This window comes from Mycteria americana, chromosome 12 (assembly GCF_035582795.1).
Source record: "Mycteria americana isolate JAX WOST 10 ecotype Jacksonville Zoo and Gardens chromosome 12, USCA_MyAme_1.0, whole genome shotgun sequence".
Taxonomy (NCBI): domain Eukaryota; kingdom Metazoa; phylum Chordata; class Aves; order Ciconiiformes; family Ciconiidae; genus Mycteria; species Mycteria americana.
The window spans coordinates 9,729,486-9,755,260 of NC_134376.1; the positions used below are offsets into that span (position 1 = coordinate 9,729,486).

General features: G+C 48.0%; 2 protein-coding genes across 2 annotated transcripts in view; one reads left to right on the forward strand and one right to left on the reverse strand.

Moving 5' to 3' along the window:
* Positions 1–25,775, reverse strand: part of IQCK (IQ motif containing K) — a 173,137-nt gene that overhangs the window by 26,073 nt on the left and 121,289 nt on the right. The window lies entirely within an intron of this gene.
* Positions 256–15,400, forward strand: GPR139 (G protein-coupled receptor 139). Its single transcript, XM_075515260.1, has 2 exons — positions 256–376; positions 14,466–15,400. The coding sequence occupies exons 1-2, from the start codon at positions 256–258 to the stop codon at positions 15,398–15,400; spliced, it is 1,056 nt and encodes a 351-aa protein (XP_075371375.1).

The following is a 25,775-nucleotide window of genomic DNA, read 5'->3' on the forward strand; positions in this document are numbered from 1 at the left end:
GGGCTCCGCGGGCAGGCGCCACCACGCGAACGGCAGCGGGGCGGCCTGAGGCGGCGGCTGCCCCGCCCCAGCGGCGGGAGCCGGCCCGGTCCCGCCCCGCCCGGCCCCGCCGCGCCATGTGCCGCTGCCGGCCGCGGGGGCCGCGCCGCGCTCGCCGCCGCCGCTGAGCGTGCGAGGGGCGGGCGGGCGGCGCGGCCGGGGCGGCCCGTGCGGCGGAGCGAGCGCCGGCAGCGCGGCCGCGGGGAGAGCGGGTCCATGGAGCACAACCACCTCCACCTCCACAACGGCTCCCTCCTGGCGCACCACCGCTATGGCTGCGGCTTGGGATACGCACCTGTCGTCTACTACAGCCTGCTGCTCTGCCTCGGGCTGCCGGGTGAGTGCCGCGCCCCGGCCAGCGGGGACCCGGCGGGGACGGGGCGCCGTGCCCGGGCTGCCCCGGGAGCCGCCGCGGCGGGGCGAGGCGGCGGGGTTCCCGCAGGGCTGCCGGCAGCGCCCGCCGGAGCGTCTCCTGCCCGGCTGCCGGCGGCGCGGCGCGGGGTGAGCGCGCTGCGGCGTCCTCGGGCCGCTAAAGGCGGCGGGAACGCGTTCCTTCGCCTGCGTGGCGGGGACTGACCCCGGCGTTTCCTGGACAGCACCTTCACTGCCCGAGACGCCGCTGTCCCTGCGTTTTCCCTCCCGCCGGGGTTTGTCCCCGCCTGCCTCGCACCGCTGCGGTCGCTTTCCCACCCGGACTCGGGCTCTCCGACTCTGAACTTGACATACACAGTCTCAGCCCGTCGTGAAGTTTCTGCCGTAATCAATCTGGCCATGTGAAGACAAAGCGGTGCTGAGGACAGGGGGGCGCTGGGTCTGTCCCCTGTCGATCGCATGCCGGGCTGGCAGTAATCAAAAGTGTAGCTGTCGAGTTTTTCTGCTGCAGATCTCTGCCTGGCTCCCTGGGGCAGGGTTGGCTCTAGGAGCAATGCGCCGCTGGTAAGGAGCATGCTATCACAAGGTTAGCAGACAGTTGTACTCGGGAGCCTGTCCCCGCAGCTGATGGAGCAGGATAGTATCTAGAAAGTCCAGTCTCAGGGTCAGCACCCTGCGAAGGCAATGGCAATGCTGACACCGAGATCCCTGAGTGCAGGTACAGGGCTCAGAAGCAAGTCCCAGCTCACAGGCGCCGGAGTGTATAACCCTCAGTGAAATTTCCTACTTAAAAAGGGGACAAAGACAATATAGAGATGCTGGGGATGAGAAAAGCAAGAGAGACCCCAAATGGGGGACGGAACGATGTTTCAGGCTTGGGTGTGAACTCCTGCGAGGCACCACTGCCAGCACGCAGATATCCACAGCTCAAAACTCACAAATGCCACACGAGCATCACATCGGCGTTACCGTCTCAGCCAAGACGGACGACTGAGCAGGTTTCTCCCCCCGGAGGGGGCTGTCTGAGGCTGTCAGTGAGACGCCTTGGCATGCAGGACTGCAGGGAGCTGCTCGTGCAGTGCCACTTCTGCAGTTACAGACTGGGCTTCAGCCGGCACAGCTGCCATCCCAGCACAGCTGCCATCCCAGCACAGCCTGGGTGGGCAAACATCACAGCTTGCTCCCTGGCTTAACACCTCCAGCCTCAGAGTGCAATCTGATGCACCAAGGTGAATGGGTATTTTAAGGGTGCAATACAGGAGAGTTTGGTTGTGTCTACGTACAGCTACACATTGAAAGTGCCATGTAAAATGGCAAGCAGCAATGATAGTTAATAGTCTACAATTTCTAAATGTTTTGTTCACCTTAATCCCTTCTTCAAGCAATTAATTCATAGAAAAATTTTTAATCAGACATGAAGAGAAGCCTGCCTCTGAACAGCACACATGCAATTACCACTCTGCATATAAATTGATGTTCTTTGTGTTGTTTTTGATTTTGGTTTTTTTTCCCCTGTCTGGCTTATAATTAAAATTTGAAGATTGGCTAATAGTTCAGACAACTGGAAAGTTAAGTCCTGTATTTACCCAGAGAGGATGCAGGGCATAGGCAAGTGTCTCTGCTCCACAGCATTGATGAGTCTCAGCCCTGACCTGAAGAGACCCAGCCAGCAGGGATGAGGAGGTAGCTTCCTCTTCATTGATCCCTTAGGGGCTGCTTAGACCTCCACAGTAATGACAAGCTCTGATTTCAACACCTGTTCCCTAGGAACTGACCAAGACCCTCTCAAGATTATCAGGTGAAGAAGCTGTTATGAAGCAGTCTGTGGCTAAGCTTGCCTTTGTATGTCTCTGAAATGGGGGAAAGTCTTAACGTGCACAGACAAGAAAAATCACTTAATGAGCGTTCTGCACATACTTGCACCAGCTCCCTAAGGATACTGCATTGTAATTACAGACCTAACGCTGTCATTCTAAGAACATGGTTAAAATCGGTGCACGATCCAAATTAGCAATGGTGACACACATTTCTCAAGGGATCAGACATTGGTTGATTAGAGCAGCGGCACCAGCGATAGTGCTTAACAGAACTAGCCAAAGCATTTGGTGGCACAGCACTGCTGAGTTCAGTGGACTTACATCAGGTGTGAATGTGTCAGCTTGTTCGGTGTACGTTATCTGAGGATAACTTTGGCACTAACACCTGAAAACACTGCACATGCACAGTATGCTGAGTGCATGAGAAATTCATGATTCTCACCCTGAGACTGCACAGAGATGAGAACAAGCTGGATATGTTTAGGGGAATACTCATATGGCCAAGCTTCACTGAGGATGTGGTACAGGGTGAGAGCGGTGCTAAGAAGAGCTTTTCATGTTTTAATTTGAAGCTGCTCTTCAGTTTTCTACCATTAGAAAATTGTAAAGGCAGCACACTTATTACCTGTTAGAAAAAGAACCCTGAAGTCTGTGGGATCTGAGTAATTAGCTTTGTGTGGCACCAAGAATTTAAGAGAAACATCATCTAGGATCTGCCCTCAGATACAGCACTAGTGCAGTGTTCTGCTGAAAGGGAAACAGTTAACTCCTTGCCACAAATCTTAGAGAAAGACTGATGAGAGGGGAAACCAGTTAACTGTTTCTGCCTTTCTCGCTCTAGTGTCTGAAGGAAATTTCACTAACTCAACAACTCCACTTTGAGGCCAAGCGATGCCAGGCCTGATTGTGCATGCAGAGAAAGCATCCTTTCCCCTCTCTTGTATAACCCGGGCATCTCAGCAGATCCCGTTATCAGCAGTGGCTCTTTCTCCCTCCCTGTTCAACCAGGTACCAGAAAGTCTGAAAAAGGCAGAGACAAGAGGGAGCAAAGCGAACTCCTTTCACCCCGCTATGGCAGTAGCACACAGAGGCAAGTGCCAGGCTGTGCCCTGCAAAGAGCTGCAACCACAGAGGCACCACTGCATGCCGACCCTGCCGCAGCAGGTACCGGGCGCCGGGGTGGCTTCGCCTCTTCCAGAGGTGATTGTGCCTTCCGATCAGCTGGGACGGGAGCTTTCTTCTTTTCCCTGTAAACGGAGGCTGGCAAGACAGACACCGTTTTCTGAAACTTGTTTTGAGTGCAGATGTGCAAAGGCATGCAGTCCTGCTGCCGGGAGCAGGGGTGCCCTGGATGCAGGCTGGGTGGGACAGGGAGAAACTGCTGGTGCAAGGGTGGGGAGCAGAGCGAGGCAGCAGCGCTGGAAGTGGGGTCATACTCCCATTTAGAGGGGGGCGGTTATCATTTATGGAGCTGTTCTGCAGCCCCTGCTCTGCCATCCCTGCACTCCCCTTGTCTGTCAGTCGGAGAGGACCTCTGAAGCGCCTCCCGTTAGCCGGGAGGCAAGGGAAGGGCTGCAGGAAGGCTTAATGGAAGCATTTCTTGCTTTAGTGAGAGAAAATGCCAGAGAAGAGGTGTTTTCAGATGTGGGGAGAGAAGAAGTTGCTCCGAGTCAATCCAGGAGGGGCCTGGTAAGGTGAGGAAGCAAAGAGCGACAGGTACCAACTCTCAGTCCATCCCTTTGCCAGTGAGAGCTGCACAAAGCAGCTACACCAAAGAGCTCCTGCTATGGCGGTGCCACCGAACACGACCAGGAGGGTCAGGCAGAGAAGTAGCAACGCTCACTGCAGATACCTGGCTTTGACCCCGATTCCTGCTTCATTAGAAGGTGCAGCAGCAACTGAGTTGCCTTGCATGCAATCACCTTCCCCATCGGGGTATAGCGTACTGCTGCTGAAAGGACAAAGTGGCAGCATTTCCTAGACCGGAGCCTGGCCTGATCCACGCTTCCAGGGGTGGTCTTCTCCTGACAGTGCAGAGAGGCAGAGTAAAATCTGGCTTTCTTACTGTGTGATCGCTGGTTCCAGTCAGTCACCTACCCGGAGAGCGACTCGGCTTTGGGTGTCATCACATCCCAGTGACACAAAGTACAGGCACATATCCAGCACCCTTACAGCATCCCCAGGACGTAACAGACTCACACCAATGCCCCAGGGAAGTGCCACTCCAAACTTTGAGATCCTGGTCTACAAACATTTCTTTTATTCATGGTTTAGGCTTCTGATTAAAACCACCATGCTGATTTAAACACAGATTCAGGACTTTGCAAGCTTGGGAAAGCAGCCTGGACACACTTGGGTGCTCCCAGCTGGAGGATTCAAACAGGTAGCTTTTGTGTCAGACCTGCTGCTGAACAAGGTGTCACAGAGATGGGGACAACCCAGGTCATTCAAAGCCCAGCCATGAACAGAGTGCACTCAGCAGGCTGCATGTAGAGGGAGAGAAGCTGTAGTCCTGACCTAGAGGAACGTGTAAGCTCAGCAGGGGTGCCTAACCTTTTTAACACACTGTCAAGGGAGGGCTATACCTTATGGACCTTCCCCTAACAGATGACAGACCGGCTGTCCTCGCACAGCAAGTCAGCTCCTTCCTAGGGTGTTGGATTGACACGCAGGTGCGTAACATTTGCACTGCGCCTGTGCAAACTGCACTACGGTCACAGGCAAACTGAAGCGATGGAGAACCGGTCCTTCTGGAGCCTTCTTCCCATATGGATCTTGGAATAAGGAGGCTATTCGGGAGGCGTGCAAGCCAGGGTCGTCGTACTGGCAAGGCAGGTACTGCCGGTGGGCTGTGGGCTGAGCGTCCCTGATCTAAGAGACCACCACCATGCAACAGCCCAGCTGTGCTCCCTCCACTCCCTGGCAGGGTAGGGGGAACGAGACCTGAAGACCCTTGCCATCTCCATGCTTACAGCTGCGAGCTGGTTAGTACCACAAGTATGAAGGGGGACAGGTAGCAATGTTTGTTGGTGACTCACATAGCATGTAATATCCAGTAAATACCAAGGCAGGCAGAAGGTAGGTGTACATACAGCACACAGCAGTACAGAAGTGTGTCTGACCCGTTTTGGATTCCTGCCATCTACTGCCTAGTATATTCTTCTGCAATCACATTGCAGGCTTCTGATTAGAGAGAGCGTTTCCAACACCTGAATAAATAGCTTCTCTTATAACAGCACACCTGAACAATAGAAGTGCTAAAGGAAGATCTGAAAATATGAGTGGGAGAATTGTTACGTGCAGAGTTATGACCTTGAAAAAACAGCACTCTTCAGCTGTCACTCATTAGATAGAGTTCATGTAATGAATAAGAACTGAACCCTCCTGAGGCCTGATTCAACCCCCCCTTTTATTCAAAGACCATACTTTCTCTGACTTAAAATCTGAATTGGACGCAAAGCCAGTACATTGCATCCTGCTTAGGAAGAAGGACAAAGAAATTAGCAGAACTTTAGCTCAGCTATCAGAGCAACCAAAGAGCACTGCGGCACATTACAGTAGCACTACTGGACAGAGGGGTACAAAACTGCTGCTAACGTGCTTAAAATGAGTCACTTCCTATTGTAAAATGAATGCTTTTCCTTTAAGGAAAGAAGAATCATTATGAAAAAGAATAGATTCATTGCAGTGTTCCTGCACAGAAACGGTGACAGCAAGGCGTGCAGATGGGAATGATTTAGTTTGGTCAGTATGTCTGGAGACTGTGGTCACTAAAAACTTGCAGCCTGCAAGGCAGCGTGTGGCTGAATCCATGCTAATGCAGAAGAGGACTTGATTGCACATCTCTGAACGCCACTACAGAGTACAACTGCTAACTTTGGTTTTCTTCCGCCACATCAGTAGGAAACAACACTGTCAGGGCTGTAATGATAACGAGGTGCAATATTTAGGAGGCTCAGTAGACTATGAAGTGCACAACCTTGCATGGCAGGCTGCTGAAATGGATTGGGAAGGAAAAACTCCAAAGGAGATTTTTCCTTGAAATGACAACGACACAAAAGAGAGAGCACAGCCAGTTTTCACGGTAGGTGGGTAATGCAGAGCCCCCAGTCGTTAAGAAGTCAAGCCATTCAGAAGCACTAGGCAGTCTAATATCCTGCTGTTCTTCATCCAGCCCCTTACTTAGTTCTCTCCTCCTCCTCCTCTTTCTGCTCCCCTCCATAAAATGGGGGTGAATCAGCAGAAACAAGCCAGCAGGAGAAGGTCTTCATCCGCATACGTCAAAACAATTTGCTGTAGGCAAACAAACAACATGGAGATGTCCTGACATGGCGTGCTCTCTGCTTTCACACACCAAGTGCAAAGCAACCCCTGGCCACAAAAGCTTTCACTTTCTGCTTCAGGTGGTCTTTTTGAGCCTTTAATCTCTTTTCCCATTAACTTTGAGACACCAGAAAAGGAAACGAAGCCAAAATTAACCCCTTGAGCACAGGAGACCTTGCACACAATTCCATTTTCATTCTGCAGAATAAAGATACGTACATATGTAAGGATCCTAACCCCCAATGTCCGGAGCGCTGTTGGTGCCATTCTGGGGTGACCTGATGGGAGAAGATGGCGTTGGGTTGCCCCCCAGGACACCAGTATGGTTGTGCAGAGGGAACAAGTAGAGTCAACCAAGTAGGACCAGAATTAGCGGTACAGAAGACGGCCAAAAGGAGTTTTATCCCCTTATCCATGGAAGAGGAGAGAAGCCTGCCTATTGAAACACTGAACCTCTTTTTCACTGAAATTGTTCTCTGATACCACCTGAAACAGAGAGTCCCTAGAACATACAGTCATTTAACTTCTCCATCTTTTCAATCATATGGTGCATTGACTGCGCGGATAGGTGCACTAGAGGTTGCTTTTGGTTTCAAGACAAATTACCTGTCAGTCAGTTACATCAGACTAGGATATTTCACAAACATTTGTTCATTCCGGGTGTGTTTTCTTCAATGTCCAGGCTAGCACACTAAAGAGTGATATAGCTAGTGTGGGTGCAGTATATTCTCTGTGGGAGAAATAAAGCCAAACTGCAATGGTTTTACATAGTCTGTAATTTCCTGCATATTGTGTAAAATTGGCGTAGTCTCTGAGAAAGCTTGGCCATGGGGTTTGCAAGCGTGAGCTCCTATTGCATTAGCTAATGCTTTAGGAAGACATAAAGACTTTGGTTTTTTAGTAAAACCACTATCAAAGGTAAAATCCTCTTAATTATTCATGTTGAGTAAAGAATTCATGCCAGTGCCCTTATGAAATCACGTCCTCCCTCCATCCTAGTCATCCCATCGAATACCTTTGGCACCTGCCTCGGTGCTTTGGCGTTCGATATCAAAAGGGTAGAATGGTTTTGTCATCCTCGAGCTCAAGTTACTCAGCTTGAGACCTCTTAAACTTCACTGACAGCCCACATTAAGAAGCCACAGACACCTGCCAAATGAGACACCCGAATTGCCTTGAAAATCTCCGTCTGTCCAGATACGTTGCATGAATAACCAAATTCCTTTTATGATTTCTGCATTATGTTGCAGATTGCTTTTTTTCTTCCCAGCACTGATTTCCATTAGAAAGCTTTACTGCTCTGGTAGCAAGATGCGAGGCTAGGTTTTGAGATGTGAGTTTTAGACATTTTTACCCTTGTGTGGGTGCCTCTAAGATGGGCTTCGGTGGGAGGCGGAGTGGGGTGGGAAATGTCCAAGAGTCATTGGAAGCTTTCTGCACTGTAGGCCCAGCTCAGGAAAGGTGGGTGAGGAGGGTGAAGATGGCAAGAGGAGAACCAGAGCCCTGTGGCATTTACACACACACATGTCACTGGGGAACGTGTACCGGGCCTCCCCCCATCTTAGCCCAGCGTTCCTTCTGGGCTGTTCTCATACAGTCCTATTTTATAAAGGCTAGGGAAAAAAGCCTACTCCAACTGTCTAGGAAGGCCAAGAGCAATGCAATGTAATTACACGTGTCTGCCAGACAAGTTACTGCACTTAAGCCTGAGTGGTTGGCAAGGCTCAGAGTGAATACTGGCCATCGGCGTTTCCACGCCATTACCGTGTCTGCACCCTCCAACTGCGAGGAAGTGCTTTTGGCTTGATTAAAATCCTTCTCTGGCCTCCACGACCCACTAACAGCTAGTGCCAGCTGCAGAGCGGAGTACCCCATTCACGGCATCCTTCCCCAGGGCCACCTCGGCTAGCAAACGTCGTCAGGGAGAAAAATGGCCCTGGAGGCCAGATTTCACCGTCAGAATCTGGCCTCTGACACCAACTCATTAATTCACCTGTGACTTGCAAGCACAAGGCCATGCTACATTTTTCTCTGGCAGTCACTAGCCCGGTCTCCTGCGTATGGAGGGGAGTTTGGGTTGTCCTGGGCTGGAGCTTGATCATTCTCTACCTCCAGGTTCACTTTCGCCCTCAGAGCTAGCACGGTCTGTCCCTGCACACGGGATTTCGAAGCGCAAACCACAGGAGAGCCTTCCTACAAGGTGTGAAACCTCCTCCAGTGGCAGTCCTGCGTCCGTGCCGGCCATAGCTTTTGCGATGCTCATTTTTTGGCTTAAATCCCTCTCCATCCCCTGGGAGACGATACAGGCACTGGCAGAAGGGGCTGACGGCTCTTCCCCCCCGAGGGTGAGTGGGTGCATGCTGTTCGGTGGTGCTCAGACAATTGAACAACAAATAAATCAATTTGTTTTAAAAATCCTCACAGGAACTCTCAGGGAAGGAAAAACTTGTATTGCACTAATTACATTTTATAAAGTATCTCTTTACGCTTCACAACAGTTTAAGGAAGGATCTCAGGATATGATAATAAAAGAGAAGAACAAATTACGTTAGCCGTGAGCGGGCAGTGTTCACAGAGGTTGTCCCCATCTGCTGTAGTGTTGAGTTCGACCCATACCGGCCGTAAGAGGGGAAACATGGAACTGCCCTATCTTCTTTGAAGGCAAACAGCATCCAGGGGTCATTTTAAAAGATCACTTAAACGGCTATAGCCAACATCAGTAATAAACACATTTACTTCGCCACAGCGTTTGTTTTTGGTTTTTTTTTTTTTTAAATAACTCCTGTTACATAGCCTCCGTCAGAAATCACTCGTCATCATCTTCTCCAGAGAGCTCCCACACGAAGGAAGGGCTGAACGCCATCCTCATCTCCAGTCTGGTAACCACTGGCAAACGCTGTCAGTAAGCACAGTCGGATCTGGCTGCTGGACACGGTGCCTGTTTACATTTTAATATTGCCTTCTAGCTTAGAGGAAATCATCTACTCCCATTAAGCCAAAACACCACTTTTTTTCACCATTTTTTTTTAGCATATCATACTTACAGTCTCAGAGTTTCTAAATCTAAGAAGGAGGTGTTACTAGCATATTTTTTTAAGCAATTTAAAATTTCCCGTTCGTGAACCGTCTCTCTCTGTGCCAGTCAGGCGACGAATGCAAGGCCTGCAGTGTAGTTTCATACGTTGCACAATAATTTGGAGGGATCCTAGCAACAACTGTATTCGGTAAAAGGTGTCCATTATATTCAGTGACCTAATGTTTATTGCACTCGGTAAGCGACGCTCATGGCTACTTCATTTAGGTAGTTTATGATGCTGAACTACTGAACCACACAGCAGGCCTTATTCCCACCGCAGCAGCGCTACCACTTGTGTTGTAAAGGCTATTTCACTGCACAGGCTGCTGTGTACACGCAAAATGCTCTCAATAATAATAAAAAAAAGACCACACAACAAAAGCAAAGCCCAGAAACATACCTATTTCTTCTTTAGACAGATACAATTGCTCCTGCTTAAGCTCACACGCGGTGATAACAGTCAGTGGAAGGAGCTCTGCGAATCCCCTGCAAAGACCGCGGTTAGACGCTATTTGAGCTATGACTGTGATCCACAAAACAAGAAGCTGGGGAAAAAACTGTGCCTTTAGGTCACAGGCACTGCTTTGAGGAGGCACAGAAGACTGCCCAGGCTCTGCAGACAAGGCAGCATGGCTTTGGTATGGGAAGCAAACCCAAATCCACATGAGAATCAAGGTTACTCCTAAAGGATGATCCCTCTCAGATACGTGCCTCCAATGGCATGAATTCCAGTGCTACAGTTTGTGCTCAGAAGCTGATAAAGTCAGAGACGTGTCAAAGGAGAGGTGCAGGTGTCCCATGACGAAGCCTGGCTGAGTTAGAAGGCTGCCGTATTTTGAGCAGCACAGACCAATGGTGTTTGGGTGTCAGAGACCTTCGGAAGCCGTGTCTCAAAGGCATCCCCATGACTGAAGGGAAAGAACTGAGGCTGCCATTTCTAACAGTTGCCTCTCATCATCTGCTAGTGGCATCTCAAGGCTTCAGCCAGCTAGTCCCTAATCAAGCCCTGGTTCTCAACCAGATATTTATAAATTCAGAATACTGCAGTGCAGCAAGCGACACTAGCATAAATTCCCATCTGTCATCCCCTAATCAACTCCCAGCACAGTGATCAACATCTTTCAAATTCAGATGATCTTAACTACTCGGTATCTAGAAAAAACACTGCAAGAAATGGGCAGCGTACCATCCAGGACAATTTAGGGGCACTGACCTATCCAGCAGCTGTAGCTCCATGTACAGTACAGTAGAGACAGATATTTTTATATCTCCATTATCTCTGCCATAGCCCTCATCACTGGCTACAATATTTAGTGCAAGAATTAGGGTAAACAAGGTTAAAATGCGGTTGCAAATGCTCTTCCATCACCTTTCGCATGCAGTAAGTAATTTTTGCCCACAGGAGAGCGTGCGGGGCACTGAATAGGCACCCAGGAGTCACTGAGATGCTGGCACAAGGACACAGTTATTTGCACAGAGCGGTGTTCCCACCCATTTCCCACTTTATTGAGCTTTAGATAGTGTTTGAGGACACACCAAGGACCAACTTAACAGTGGCTAGGAAGTGGGTGAAGGACTGAGACTTACCCACAGCTCATCTTCACTTTCCCTATACAGCATGCCGCAGGAAAAATACTCCCAAACCCTGTGCTAAGACAGTGTCATACTGGCAACTTTCTGCTGCACCCCGGTATATATCTGTTTTCACAAAGTAAATGATATTGCTATATTTCATATCATCCAGCCAGAAAAAGCCCTAATGTGATCCCAGGGAAAGCATTTCCAATACGAGATATCATAACCCTTGCAGAAAAATCAGATAGAGTTTGCATGTACTTTGTCAGATCAATTTTCTAATCTGGCTCACCAAGCAAAGCTCACTGGCATTAGACAAATAACTTGCATTTCAGTACATGCTGTTACTGCTGTTGCTGGGATCCCTGAGAAAGGCAAGGGGAGAGGGTACAGAGGAAAGGACTGCTCATACTTCACTGAAGGGTTGTCAAGCATTGGAACAGGCTGCCCAGGGAAGCGGCTGAGTCACCATCCCTGGAGGTGTTTAAAAGACATGTAGATGTGGTGCTAAGGGACATGGTTTAGTGGTGGACTTGGCAGTGCTGGGTTAACGGTTGGACTTGGTGATCTTAAAGGTCTTTTCCAACCTAAATGATTCCATGATTCTATAAGTCTGCTCCTGTAGGACAATGGGAGTGGGGTTAGAACCAAACAGCAGGACCCCCACAATGGGCAGAAGGGGTGGGGAGCAGGGCTGCCGAGCCTGGACGTGGCGTGGCTTCAGCATCCCTGCGGGAGCTCCTTCGACAGTCAGGGCAGAGTCACCAGCAGGGACCAATGTCCTCAGCCATCCCCCTTGCTGCACACTGGCTCCAGCTGCTGCTGCTGGAGTGAGTCAAATCCAGAGAATTTAAAGAGAAGATGAACCCCATGGGTCACATCCAATATCTGCAAAGCTGAGCCACTCGGCCTGGCTGGCCAAAACCAACAGTGGCTGCACAGTCATGATAAACACTCCGGCTCGAGGATTTCCTTGACAGTACATCACTCACTGCACCTCTAGGGCTCATCAGCAGGCACCGCAGAGGCATTTCATAAGCAAGTAAGTGAAAAATGACACAGCAGTTCTGATTGTATCCCCCCCCACCCCATTCCCCACGTCTGCTCTGAGCTGAAATCAATACGGTTGCACCCGTGTTAACAGAGGGCAGAATTGGGAAAATTCCCCTGAAGGTGATTTGAGACAATACCATTGAAAAGATCATGCTTTTTTTTTTTTATTTAGGGAAGGAGTCAGTTGATTGTCATGTTTGGTTTAGTTTTGTTCCAAGATACAAATGAATATATTAAGTAATACAAAAATAGGTGACACTTATGAGGGCTATTACTCAAGATCATTCACTCTGCTGCAGTTCATTTCCCTGGTGGCAGAAATCTGCTCCCAGACAGCAGGCTTTTAAGGCATTTATGAAAGAGGAAGTTTTCTCCAGTGCCAAGTAAAACAGTTAAAAAAAAAAAAGATCATTTTCAATTGTAGGACATATGTCCTAGGTCATCATTACCGTAATGTCAGCAACTTCCTTTCTCTCTGATTTAAAGGAATCCTTACAATTATTGTTGATTTGTTTTGGGAAATCCATCAATGCTGGCAGAAATGTTTGAAGCACTGAATGCACAGAAGAGATGATTTATAGAACACTTATGAAAATGTCAAATACAAACATTTGGCAGTCTCTTACACAGTAAACCAGATTTGATTTTTAAGTACTACTTCAGGTATTCTAGCCAAGTGATATAAACTTCTGATGGGAACAATCTCACCTGTCTCATTCTAGCCATACTGCTAGTAGGAATAATAGGATTTCCCCCCCCGCCCCAGTTCCAGACTACGCAGTAAGTTCTGGTAAACACAAGCAAGCAGTTAAAGTTTGGCTACACCTTAGTGCTCCAGGAAAGCTCTCGAGGGCTGCAAGGGCTGTTTGTATCCGCGGTGGGGAGCTCTGCCTGGCCAGGGCCTGTAGGACTGAGCCCTTCCTATCGCATCCCTTACAGCACTGGTTCAAGCAGCTACTAAAGTGTGTTCTTTAAGTTGAATCACAGCTTTAAAAGACTGAAGCAAACCAGACGGTGAACCAGCAGAGACAAGACACTTAAATAATATTGTGGTGAAATGCTCAAGTGTCACATCTAGGCATGGTTTAGGTGATGGCTCTGTATTGTGGCCAAAGAGTTGCAAGCAGATGCTTTTTCAAGGAAACTCAGGGACATTTACACTTGGGCTGAATCAGAACATCCACCACATCTGATGTGACCAGCACGGTTTCCTTAAAGGCTCAACTGTATCACTCCAGAGGAGAAATGCCTTGTAGTTGGAGAAGGACTTCTAAAGAGCAGCTCTGGATAAGCAAGCAGGTCTTTGTGGAGCAGATCATGTCAGTGGTCAGTGGGGAAGGGAGGCGCTTCCCCAGAGCCCATCTGTAGGAGACCAGGTCAGACAGGAAGGACTGAATGGCAGGAGACTCATCCTGGGCAGAGCTGAAAACTTCAAGAGTGCTGTGAAGCACCTCCAGCTCTCAGGAAGAGCTGAGACACGTGTTTCCCTGGAAGACCTTCTCTCAGTTGGGATCCCACTCAGGAAAGAGAAAATTACCTAATCCGGTGGCTTTGATTTCAGCTCTTTTTAGCTGGCGTTCAAAACTAAAAACAGGCAGGCACCATGAGCTGGGATGAGGAACAAAATGTCTCTCTCCAATGCCCACCCCGCTCTTCTCATTTGTCACTTGTAAAAAAATGTGAAAAAAGCAAGAGGGGGGAAAATAAGAGTGCACGTATGAGATACTAATTTTTGCTACTGCTGCTCCCTCCTGCTCCCCCTGCCTCCCTGCACATGGGCAAGGGTCCCAGCACCCCCGGCCAGGTGCTCCTGCTGTGCCCATGGTGGCAGCAGGGCCGGCCAGGGAGCAGCAACCACAGAGCCAGGGCCGTAACTCTGCCTCTACACCTGCTCCGAGGAGATGGCAAAGGGCTGCCGGACACCACCTAACCCTGTGCCTAGAGTGAAGGTCTGGACTTTGTCTCTTGTCCTGGTCTGCCAGGACACTGAATGACAGCATATCCCGCAGCTGGGAGCAGGGCCACATGCTCCTCTCATTGCAACAGCTTCTCCGAGGGACCCACCTGTAGTGTTTTTCTTTTGGTTTCTTGGTCTTTAATAAAGGCAATCATGTTGCTAAGTGCTTAAGCAGAGCTCCTGCTCCAAGCAAGTGCTCAGAAAAGCTAGTGTTACATCTTAATAGCCTAACTCTGTGTTTCTGTCTCCACAGCAAACATCTTGACAGTCATCATACTTTCCCAGCTCGTGGCTCGCAGGCAGAAGTCCTCCTATAACTATCTTCTAGCTCTAGCTGCTGCTGACATCCTGGTTCTCTTCTTCATCGTCTTTGTTGACTTCCTCATGGAAGACTTCATCTTAAATAAACAGATGCCTCAGGTCCTGGACAAAATAATTGAGGTCTTGGAATTTTCTTCCATCCACACCTCCATTTGGATTACGGTTCCACTAACAATCGATAGGTATATAGCTGTGTGCCATCCGCTGAAGTATCACACAGTCTCCTACCCTGCTCGTACTCGAAAAGTCATTGTAAGTGTCTATATCACCTGCTTTTTGACCAGCATCCCCTACTACTGGTGGCCCAACATTTGGATTGAAGACTACATAAGCACATCAATGCATCACGTCCTCATCTGGATCCACTGCTTCACCGTTTACTTAGTGCCCTGCTCCATCTTCTTCATCCTGAATTCCATCATTGTGTACAAGCTGCGACGAAAGAGCAATTTCCGACTGCGAGGGTACTCCACAGGGAAAACAACAGCCATTTTGTTTACTATAACTTCTATTTTTGCCATACTTTGGGCACCAAGAATAATCATGATATTGTATCACCTCTACGTATCTCCTATAAACAACAGCTGGGTGGTACATATTGTGTCGGACATCGCCAATATGCTAGCACTGCTGAACACTGCAATTAATTTCTTCCTCTACTGTTTTATTAGCAAAAGATTTCGCACAATGGCAGCTGCCACGCTGAAAGCCTTCTTTAAGTGTCAGAAGCAACCTGTGCAATTCTATACAAACCATAACTTTTCCATAACAAGCAGCCCTTGGATTTCCCCGGCCAACTCTCACTGCATCAAAATGCTTGTTTACCAGTATGATAAGAATGGAAAGCCTATAAAAATATCGCCATGAAAAGGGCAATAGTTGGAGTTTCTGGGTGCAAGTTCTTTTCAAGAGGTTACATCTTCAGGATGTAATTTGCTGAAATGGCTGTTTTGAAGAGCGGTCATTTGATTTCATTTCCCTGGGAGACCGAGGGCAGATCAGACTGCTAGGAGGGAAACAGGAGCACTCGATTATAGGAGCAAAAGTGAGAAGGCAAATGCCTCCATCTCTTACATAGCATTTTGAGTATGCTTCAGAGTTCAAGTCTTAGTGTTCAGTCGCACTCAAACGTTTTGCATCCCAGCACCAGTGAAGTCCAAAGTCATTGGAGGGGAAAGCCACAACAGTGTTCAATTACAACCTTTTAAAACACAACAAAACCTTACTTGACCGTGCAGTTCACTATCGACAGAGCAAACGGATGCTTTTACGTCCTGTGGAAGGTGCCATTTCTGGTGTGTGCACTTGCCAAAAAAGTGTTGTTTCTGACGTGAAATACCACCGCACACAGTCTTGCTGTCAAGGCCTTGTTGCAGGAGGCAGCCTGTGAGACACGAACTGTGACGAGCCCTTTTTGGCTCTTTGAACAGGGCTCGAGGACTGACATAGCACCTGTTGCAGCCTTGGCACGGAAAGCAATCCTGCAAGCTGCCAATATTCATATGTTTTAAGTTATTGAAGAACGCGACCGAGACAGGGAAGCTGGAGGGAGGGAGGGAGGTTTCTAGAGCCAAGAACAAAAGCAGCATCTTTTCCCAGCTATTTCAGTTATGGTGTCTAAAGACTTTCAAGTGTGAGGCCAAGTCCTGCCTCATGCAGAGCTCCCACCAAAGCTGCTCCTGTGAGGTTTGGAGTGATTACAGCCTTCAGATTCCTTCTTAATCAGTAAAGATTCTCAGTTATCCCCTGTGTTCAGGCCTTTAGGGATTAACATATAAAACCTCAGTCTAAGATTTTCTCCTGACAGATTATGCTATGCTGTTGCAGATTTGCCACTTAATTGTTAAAAAACTATTTGTGAAAGAAATCCATTAAATCCATTGAATACCCAACAGCAGTAAAAACATAGATCAGCTTGGACTGAGGCTTTTAAATATTTACCTTATTTAAAGTAGCTTAACTTCTCTTCCTTCACACTCAAAAACCAGCATCCCAGCAATGCTGAGTGTAGAAAATGAGGAGAGAAGAGATTTACAGGAAGGCTGAAAATGCATTTCTTTTAGTTCCTCCTTTTCCGATCTTGGCATGTGGTCACTGAGCCACATGCCGCAACCTTTTTACTTCTATATAGGGCGCTTAATGCAGCCTCACTGAACGTGAGAGCAGACTTCCTTGCACGGTGAACATGAGCACAACGTGGTCAGTGGACACAGCAGCTTCTCAGTAACAGCAAATAACAAGCAGCCCGGTGCTAGCACTGCGTTTGTGCCTGTGCCCATCTCCATTGCCAGCGGGGAGCTCGTGGTGACCTAACACAGCAAGGTCCCCTGAGAAGGGATCCAGTCAATCCCACTTCGGTGGGATCTGAGGGCTGAAAACATCTCTCTCAAACCCATGGACGGCTCAGCTTTGGTGCATTTCCCCTAAGAAATGCCAAGTCTGCACAAGTCCTGCTGAGGACAACAGCCTGGTTCCCTCCTGCCACAGAGGTTGCATTTGTACACTGACTCGTACTGCTGTCCTGCAAGAGCAAAACCCATGCTAAATCTGAGCACGCCTTCCCCAGGAGGGAACGGCAGCAGAAGGCACAAGCCATGAAGACCAGGACGCCAGGCAAAGGCTGGCTCATGCGTGGAGGGGCTTTCTCAGGAGAGGTTGAGGCTACTCGGGTCGGTCGGGAGCGGCAGAGGCGGGATGCCCAGTGAGCACGCGCCACCTGGTCCTCTCCCACCAGCAGAGCCATCGGGTTGCAAGACCTAGCCGGCAGCAAGAGCTGCTGGGCACTTCTCTAGGAGGTGCTGGAGCACCCCGTGGACCACGCTGGTTAGAGCAAGGAGAGGGGCATGTCTGCGGAAGGGGGGACCCGAGAGCGAAAGCCGACCCTCGCCCACCGAGGGGCTGCTACCCGCCTAAACCTCCCCAGACTGCAAGGGAAATGAGGAGCCCCCTCATCCCGTAGGCTGTTTGTCCCTGTGATCGCAACAGAACTTCACACTTACTTGCAATAATAAGCGTAAAAGGGATGCTCGGCCTTGCTGTATTTGTCACAGCAAGGTTAAACTTATTGCTCCCTTTACCAGTGTTTTACAGAAATTAAGTTTTGTGGCCATGCCTTCTACCCTCCTCTCAGAAACCTCTCTCTGGTCTTTGTCAGTTGATAGTAACCAAAGTTACCTTATGAAAAAGGTACTGTATGTTTCATTTTGGGAAAACACTGTATTTATAACTTATTTTTATTCTAAATTTGTTATGAGGAATGCTTGTCTGAGTTACATGTGAATGAGTCTGAAGTGCAATATCTATATATATGTGGTTCATTTTTGAGAATGTATCTATTGAAAAAATTATTTATACAAGAAATTCACTATTCTACTTAATATAATAGTAACCTTACAGAAAATAGTGAATGTTTAGGGCTTTTATTTATTAAAAATTTCAATTAAGTGCATGGCATATGCTGCCATTCACATGGTGTGATTTATTAGTTTTTGTAACAATGTTTATCCTGCAAACTAGCAGTGTCATCTGATTTTTCCTGTCCTGATGGTGTATTTTTGTAAATGACCATATTTAAAAACCAAAATATTTCTGCGTGAGTATTTTATTTCCCACTAAAAATAACCCATTAAATTGTTGTAACTTCATTTGAAAAAACTCACAACCCTTTTCCATATCATTTTAGAAATGACAAGGTGCAATTTTCATGTACAGTGAATGGGTCATTTCATTTCTGATAATTTAGGGCTTTAAGAGCTTACTTCCAAAGCCCCGTGAAGTCAAAGGGAAAGTTGCTTGTGGGTTCTGTGGTTGGTTTTTCCAATCCCCATCGATTTAGGAGGGCTTTGGATCAAGCCGTATCTTGTTAACAGACATTTGAAGCCTTCTTAGAGTCCAGTTTGGATAATAAAGCCTTGACTTTTTAGTCTGCCATATGGGAGCTGCTGTTGATAATACTTGCCTTATTTTTGGTTGTGTGAAGCATCTTGCAATGACTGTTGCTAACTAGCCAATGTCTTGCTGTATTATTCGTACCTCCTAATTTTTCAATAGTAAAAACTTAACCAAGCACATATAGTGTCATTATTTAAGGAAAAAGTATCCTGGAGACAAAACCATCTTTGTTGTGGAGATGGTCTTTTGTACTCTATTTAATTTATATTTCAAATATCTGCAATTAGAAAAAAATAAGCTGTGAATGGACAGTTTTACAATTACTTACAGGTATATGTCCTTGAAGACCACAGCTAGGAACAAAATACTTTTTAGATGAGTTGCTGGTATATAAAATTATGGGACCTATCACCTATTTAAATTGTGAATATTGATATTTTCATAAGTAGACAATATATTGTGTTTGACAAACTTGTTTGTATTATAATAAATTATGAGATGGTGCATAACTTCCTACTGTGTTTGGAGCTATTGTTTGATTTATAGATTCTTATGATATACTTTTGATTTGTAGGTACTTATTATATACTACAAATAAGACCAGTCGTTGGCAACCATTACTCAGTAAAACATGGCCTTGGATTATGGGTGTTCATTCATTTGTTGAAAAAAACCCCTGAAATATAAGATATGCAAGTTATTACTGGCCCGATTCTTCATTTTGAACCAAAGTCCCAGCTGTTGTAAGTGAAGTTTAACTGTTAAAGTCAATGAATCCCTATCCCTAATACCAGTGGGAAGTTGGACCTGAGACAATTTGCACGTGTCCAAAGCAGGAGTGGTGCCAGGAATCAGGCTGCTGCCCCAGTCACGGCAAGAGATGAGACACCCAGACAGCCAGGCCCCGGAGAGCAACACACATAACCCCGATTCCCACCGTCGATCGATGCCAGAATCAATGGCGTAAGCTTCCCTGCAAATAGGCTCTACTCAGTCACAGGAGCTGGGGCAAATGGGACAAATGGCAGTTTGATTCAAATTTGAGAACGAAATGGGACATTAAAAAGGAGATCCTCCCAATCCACTCTCCCCGTGGACGCACGTTTTACAGGTTGGTCCCCTTCTGCCTTTGCAAGTCCTCTCATTTTGCAAAGACAGAAGAGGACCAGAATTCCAACAGAATGTTCGTCTAGAGATGAGCATCCAGAGCCCCTGCTGCATCAGCTGGTCCCAAACATTTTGGATTTCATACATTCCTGTAGGGTATTTCAGTCTGTTGCAGAGATAGCACTTACAGATCTATATATTGTTAAATATCTGAAGATGATAAATATATTATAGCTGTTGCCAGAAATAGAAAGTGAAAAAAAAAAACCCCTATGATGAGAAAATACAAAATACTAGAGATAGAAAGTGGGTTCAGGGGACTGCACGTGGAAGAAACCCAACATTTCTTCAAATGAAAAATACTAATGCTATGCAGAATTCATACCCCAGTCAAATGTAAAACTTTGTGGGATCAAGCTCCTAGCTTCTCTGGAGAAGTAATAGGACATTAAAAGAATATTAAAAAATATTAAAAGTAAGCGGAGTGTGAAGTAGAGAAGGAACTGATGAGAAAAGTCCAGTGTCTTAGAGATCAAGAAATGTAGGGTTAAATGCACGAGAGGAGAGGATGAGCCAGGTAATGCCAGACCTGCTCCTCCGATCTCCCTGGTGTGAAAGGCTTGGGAACAGATTTTAAAGGACAGCATCAGAGAGAGACAAATGAGGGGGAAAGGGGCACTGCTGCCAGGGGCAGTGTCAGATTTGATGGAGCTTATCAGAGTTGTTCCTTATGGAGGGAGCCTGGGATCTGCCTGTCTCAGTACTTCCATTAATGGCTGTGGCATGAAAAGTACTGATGAAGTGTACAGATTATTAAAAAAAGCATTGTACTGCCAGCAGAGGACTGAAGGAAAGGTATTTCATGTAAGAAGCAGATGACCTTGAAGATTCAAGTGATAAAAATGGGATGAATTCAACAGTAATAAACACAAGGCTTTCCACTTGTCTGCCTGTAACAATACATTTGCTATAAAACCTCAGTAGTCAGAAACCACTGAGAACCCAGTTGTGCCAGCTGGGCTTGAATGATGATGAGTCACCAACAGAAAGCAGCTGAGAAAAATCTCAGAATTCAATCACAGACATTTCTAAAGATACAGCATAGTATTAATTGTATTTTGCAAGACTTCATGTGCTATATGCATATATATACATATCTCAAGGGATAAATAGCAGTAGTTAGAGAAGAACTTGATAAAGAAACAGAGCTGCAACAAGAATAAGTGCTTATGAACTTTCCTTGGGTAAATTTACCCTGGAAATTAGAAGACCATCTCTAACTACCAAAGCAGGGAGGCTCTGCAAAAGCCTTTCCAGCAGCCCAGATCTCCCCAGTGGTTTTAAATGGAGCTCGGTGGGTTCGTGGACAGTATTACGAGACGAGGCAGGCAGCAGGATGGGCTGGGACCGTGCATCCTCGGAGCTGGCAGTCCCACAGCCCTAACCTGCGCCAGCCCCCTGCACCCCCTCGGCAGCTCAGCAGGGCCCTAACTCAGCCCGAAGGGCAGGAGATGTGGCCCCCGAGCCCATTCACCCCACCGGGGCTGCTTCGAGGGAGATAGCCAGCACACGAGCCGTGAGAGCCACCAGCTGTTCGAAGCAACTCCTGCGTGCAGCCCAAATTAACTCAGCAGCCCTCACCGAGGGTGCTACAAGACCGGGGACCACTGCTGATGCATTCCCCATTGAACTCGCACCGACTTCTGCCTCAGCTGTTCAGTTCTTTAAAAACCTCTTTAAAGCCGCCAAGCAGAGTAGAATAAAAAGCAGCCTCACACAGTCTTGAACTGTTAAATAATAATCCCACCATTAGCAGGCTGGGGCTGGATTTGCAAGATCTGCCTTTCTGACAGCATGCAATTAATTCCCGGGAGTTGTCAGACACAACAAGCGGGTTGAAAGGCTCCAGCCTTTTGTAATAAATAGGCATCACAAATGAATTTACTATTAGCTTGCTACAGTGGACCAAAGACACATAAATATTTATTACAATTACAAAATTGTGTAAAAAAAAAAAAATTAAAGGCTCATGTTTTCCTGCCTTACCAACAAGCTAGAAACCCTGCTCCACCTATTTCTCACTCAGCACCTTCTTTTAGCAGACTAAACGCACAAGATGATCCGCAGGCAACAGTATGATATTGAATATTATAGGCAGAAGATTAATTTGCTGTAACACGGCAGTACCAAAGACCTTCAGCTGAGCGTGGCACCTCGCATTGGCTGGTGCTGTGCAGCAGCACAGCGAGGCAGCCCCTGGCCTGAGGACTTTGCAGGGACATACGGCGACGTACAACAGCCTAGTGCTCCAGGAGGTCCATCAGGTGCAGGCTAGCCTTGCAAACGGGTCATGGGAAAGGCAATAAAATAACATGGGACAGACAGAGAAGCACCCTATGACGCTGTCCTCGCCATGGCAAGGAGAGACCCCAGGATGGGTCCTGCCACCAGAGCCCGACTCCTAATGGGGCAGTGACCCTCAGGTACAGGCACAGCACTGCAGATGAACGATGGCCTTCACACCCCCAAACAAAAAGCAGTAAAGGGTTAGTCTCACAGGACGGATCAGCTTCTGATGGTTTAAAACATCAGCGGCTCCCACCCTCACAGTGTCACAGCACAGCGAGGCAGCCCAGCCACGGGACAAGTGCCCAGGCCCCTCGCCATCCCCGTAGACCTGCCTCGCAGGTGGGGTTCACCTCGCAAGATGGTGATGCCTGTTGTGTAGACAGCTCCCCATCAGCCACTCACCCCAACCAGCAAAGAGAAATTCGTCTGGGCCACTGGAAGTGCCCAAAGCGCAGCAGAGGAGTGCCACGTGCCACGGCCCCGAGCCGTGCCTTCGTTCCCTGACTGAGGGCAAACAAGCCCTGCCTCCACCAGCCATGCTGCACACTTGGAAAAGGGCTTCGAAAAAGGGTACAGAATTTAAATGAGTCAAGACTTTTCCCTGCTGGATTTTATAACGGAGTTTGCAGCCCAGCCTCAGGACAGCCAGGCTTTCCAGCAACAGGATTAAAGACATTCAACCTTGTGAATTAAATATCACTACAAACCTCGCGATGGGCAGTGGTTTCCAGCAGTACCTTCTATTCATTTGTCACAGTCATCTTTGTAAATGTAACTGATTCTGCTGGACTGAGCTCTCACAGGTTTCTGTCCTGCAGGTACCGACCTTCAGCGTTGCTATATTTCTGGGATAAAAAAATAAAAGTCCAAATCTGAGATGTTGTGTTCATGAGGAAATCTATCAGAGCCTCTGGCTGACTACCACGCATCTCAGGTATTGGGGTAACTTGGGACCACACATGACACTAAAAATCACACAGGGATGCAACCAAACCAAATCATGCATTTTAGAAAATGTTGCTTAAAACAGCCTTTAGCAGAGATCCCTTTCCTTGATTTTCTTCTATATGTTTTTAAGAGACCCCCCTCCCCCAAATCCTTTAATGAAGACAAAGAGCATACACTGTGGAGTTTTTCCTCCTTTTTCTTTCGTTTATCTACTTAGAAGTTCCACAAAAAGCTACCTAATGGAACTGCAGGCAGTTTCAAGGAAGGTATAATTGTGCCCAATAACACAGGAGCAGTAGCAGAGGGATTGTGTGTATTACCTCATCTTTTAGCTCTGTCACTGGGGGGCTCAGTTTAAACAGAAACAACCCACCCCCCCGTGTCATGCTATGAATCCTAAACAGGCCCTACTGAACAGGGGTTGACCGATGTTAGATGAATGCTTTGCTTGTACTTAAGGTAAGAATTCCACCTTAGTTGGTGATGTTGGTGATGTTGAACCGTAACGTGCAAAATGCTCCGGCTCCCCCAGCAGCTCCTGCTCTGGGCTACCAGCCCTGCTCCTGCCCCAGGCTGGCCCTTGGGCTCATCCGCGGCCACCTGCACTCCAGTCCTCCTCCTCTTCCCCTCTCCTGCACAGCCCCAGCACCCCCCGCACCTCGTCCCCCCGCTCAGCGCCAGGCAGGGCTGCCCCGTTGGTGCCGGGCTCGTACGCACCACGTCCCCCACCACGTCCCCCGGCCGGCCGCTGCCTGGCGGGGACACTGCACCGGTTTGCGACATGACATGTTCTCATGGTGGGGGGAAAGGGGGAGGTTTGGGGAGGTGCTGCTACTAGCAGCCTCTTGTCTCTCACCTGGAAAGCAGAGCACTATACAGAGCCCTGGCATCCAGGAACCAAGACCAGAAGATATTACTATTTTTATTTTAAATTGTAGATGTCAGATCAATCACATCTACATCCTTCTGATCAAATAGGCTCTTTAAGATAGCATCTGTTGTTATTTATCACAATAATAGAGGTTACATGGGGAAAAATTAGCTGAAAGCTGCTTTATAGATTAACACCTAACTCGTTAGAAACGTACAGACTAAGTAAAGAGAACCAAGGTACTTCTCATACTTTTTGCTCCTGGTATATCCAGATAGATAAAAACACTTGAAATGGGAGTCCCCTTCAGTGGCCAGCACAGCCCATGCACTCCAGCACTCCAACAAGGGAACCAGAGGTGGTTCCTCCCCTTCTGATGCTCTGCACACCAGCGGTGTGACCAACAAGCAGCCCTGCACGCGCTGGTGAGAAGCACTGTGCCCGACTGCGATAAAAAGTACCGCAAGTCCAACTGAGCCGACAAATAAGCTCAACCACGAGTCATCCAAACAGTCTTTTAAAGCTGCATGCATCCCAGAGGATCTCCGGCAGACATCTGGCCACAGCTGGCTGCTTAATCAGCTGCCTGCAGGAAGAGCCACATGCATAATAAACCAATTTTCATTTAAATGGCTATTGCACTGGTGTGACCTTTTCCAGGAGTGCATATGGGTAAACTCGAGCAATCAACAGCACTAAAGCTCAGCAGCTGCATGCGGGAAGGCTCACGCCTGACAATTCACTGCTCACAGCCAAGCCCGGTGTACACCAAAGAGGAGAACAGCGCTTTGTGTTTGCGTCTGCGAGCACCGAGAGGGTAGCAGCCCTCACGGGGTGAAGATAAGGATACGCATCTGCAGATTAGCTGAAGAAGAGACCTGCTTAACATGCAAACCCATCACGCTCTGTGTGAGCAATTGCACCAGTGATTCAGAGAGGAGAATGAAGAGGAAAGGGATTAAATTTGCAGTTTAATTCAACTACTAGGAATTATCGAAGTGGGGAAAACCGAGAAACAGCACAGGGGAGTCCACAGGCCACCTAATATAGCAGTATATTAGTATGAATAAAAGAAATCTAAATCTCAAAACCATCAGAGAAATTCAGGAGACAAAGGCAAGAATTAGGCCACCGTGGTCCAGAGCAGCAGAAAGGCCAGTGTTCCTCTGGATCACCAACGCAGAGGGGTCCTACCAGGTCCCCGCAGAGACCGAGGGCGACGCAGACCACGCAGAAGGAGCTCTCCTTCAGGGGCTGCCTCAGCCAGAGAGGGGCTTGGAGAGTCTTTTCGTAACCAGGGCCAGAGCAGGTAGAAAAGCACCATGAAGGAAAGTGCCGCTTCCATACGTGTCCACGCAGCACCTGCAGGCATCTCAGCAGCTTCCCTCCCACTGCAGGCTGCACCCTGCAAGCCGCTGGGATGCTGCAGTGCTCAGCAGGGCCCTGCCTCTGCACGAGGCAGCTACCTGCGCTACCGCAGGTTGGTAGCTATAGCAATGAGTGAGTTGAAGAATCAATAGGTGTAATTATAATGAATAAAACTGCTGGAGTTAACCAGACAGTCCTAAGACTGGAGTCTGGTATTTGCTGCTGCTGTTCCTTTTGCCGCTTAGCAAAGCGGGTGTCCTGTTCATTTATTTATTTATTCACCTTTATTCTGACTTCAGCATCATTTACTGCCCTTCTGTCTGAACCAGCCCACCCTCCAGGTATACACAGGCATAGCCACCCTCTGGTTTGGACAACACTGGAAATAGTCACATCGTTGGTTATCAAATAAATATCCTTGCACAACTCAAGATTTCAAGCTCTCGCTTTCCAGGGCCTCCTAGGGCTACCGTAGGATTTCTGCTCCATGTTCACAACTATGCTCCTTCCACTTTGCTGGTTCACATCTGTCAGCTCTGCCCCTGTGAAGGGGCACCAACGCTTGCTCAGCTCCCTGCATCCCACCTGGGACAAAGTCCGCTGGTCCATCCTGTGCTGGCAGGGATCAGCCCATTAAATGCCCTAGACCCAAAGGCCCAACACAAATGTGTCAGAAAACAGACATCCCAGTTTAAAACACCTCACCTG

Coding starts and splice junctions, on each gene's coding strand:
- GPR139 (XM_075515260.1), top strand. CDS start 256: ATGGAGCACAACCACCTCCACCTCCACAACGGCTCCCTCCTGGCGCAC. Junction 377..14,465: donor GCTCTGCCTCGGGCTGCCGG/GTGAGTGCCGCG, acceptor CTGTCTCCACAG/CAAACATCTTGACAGTCATC.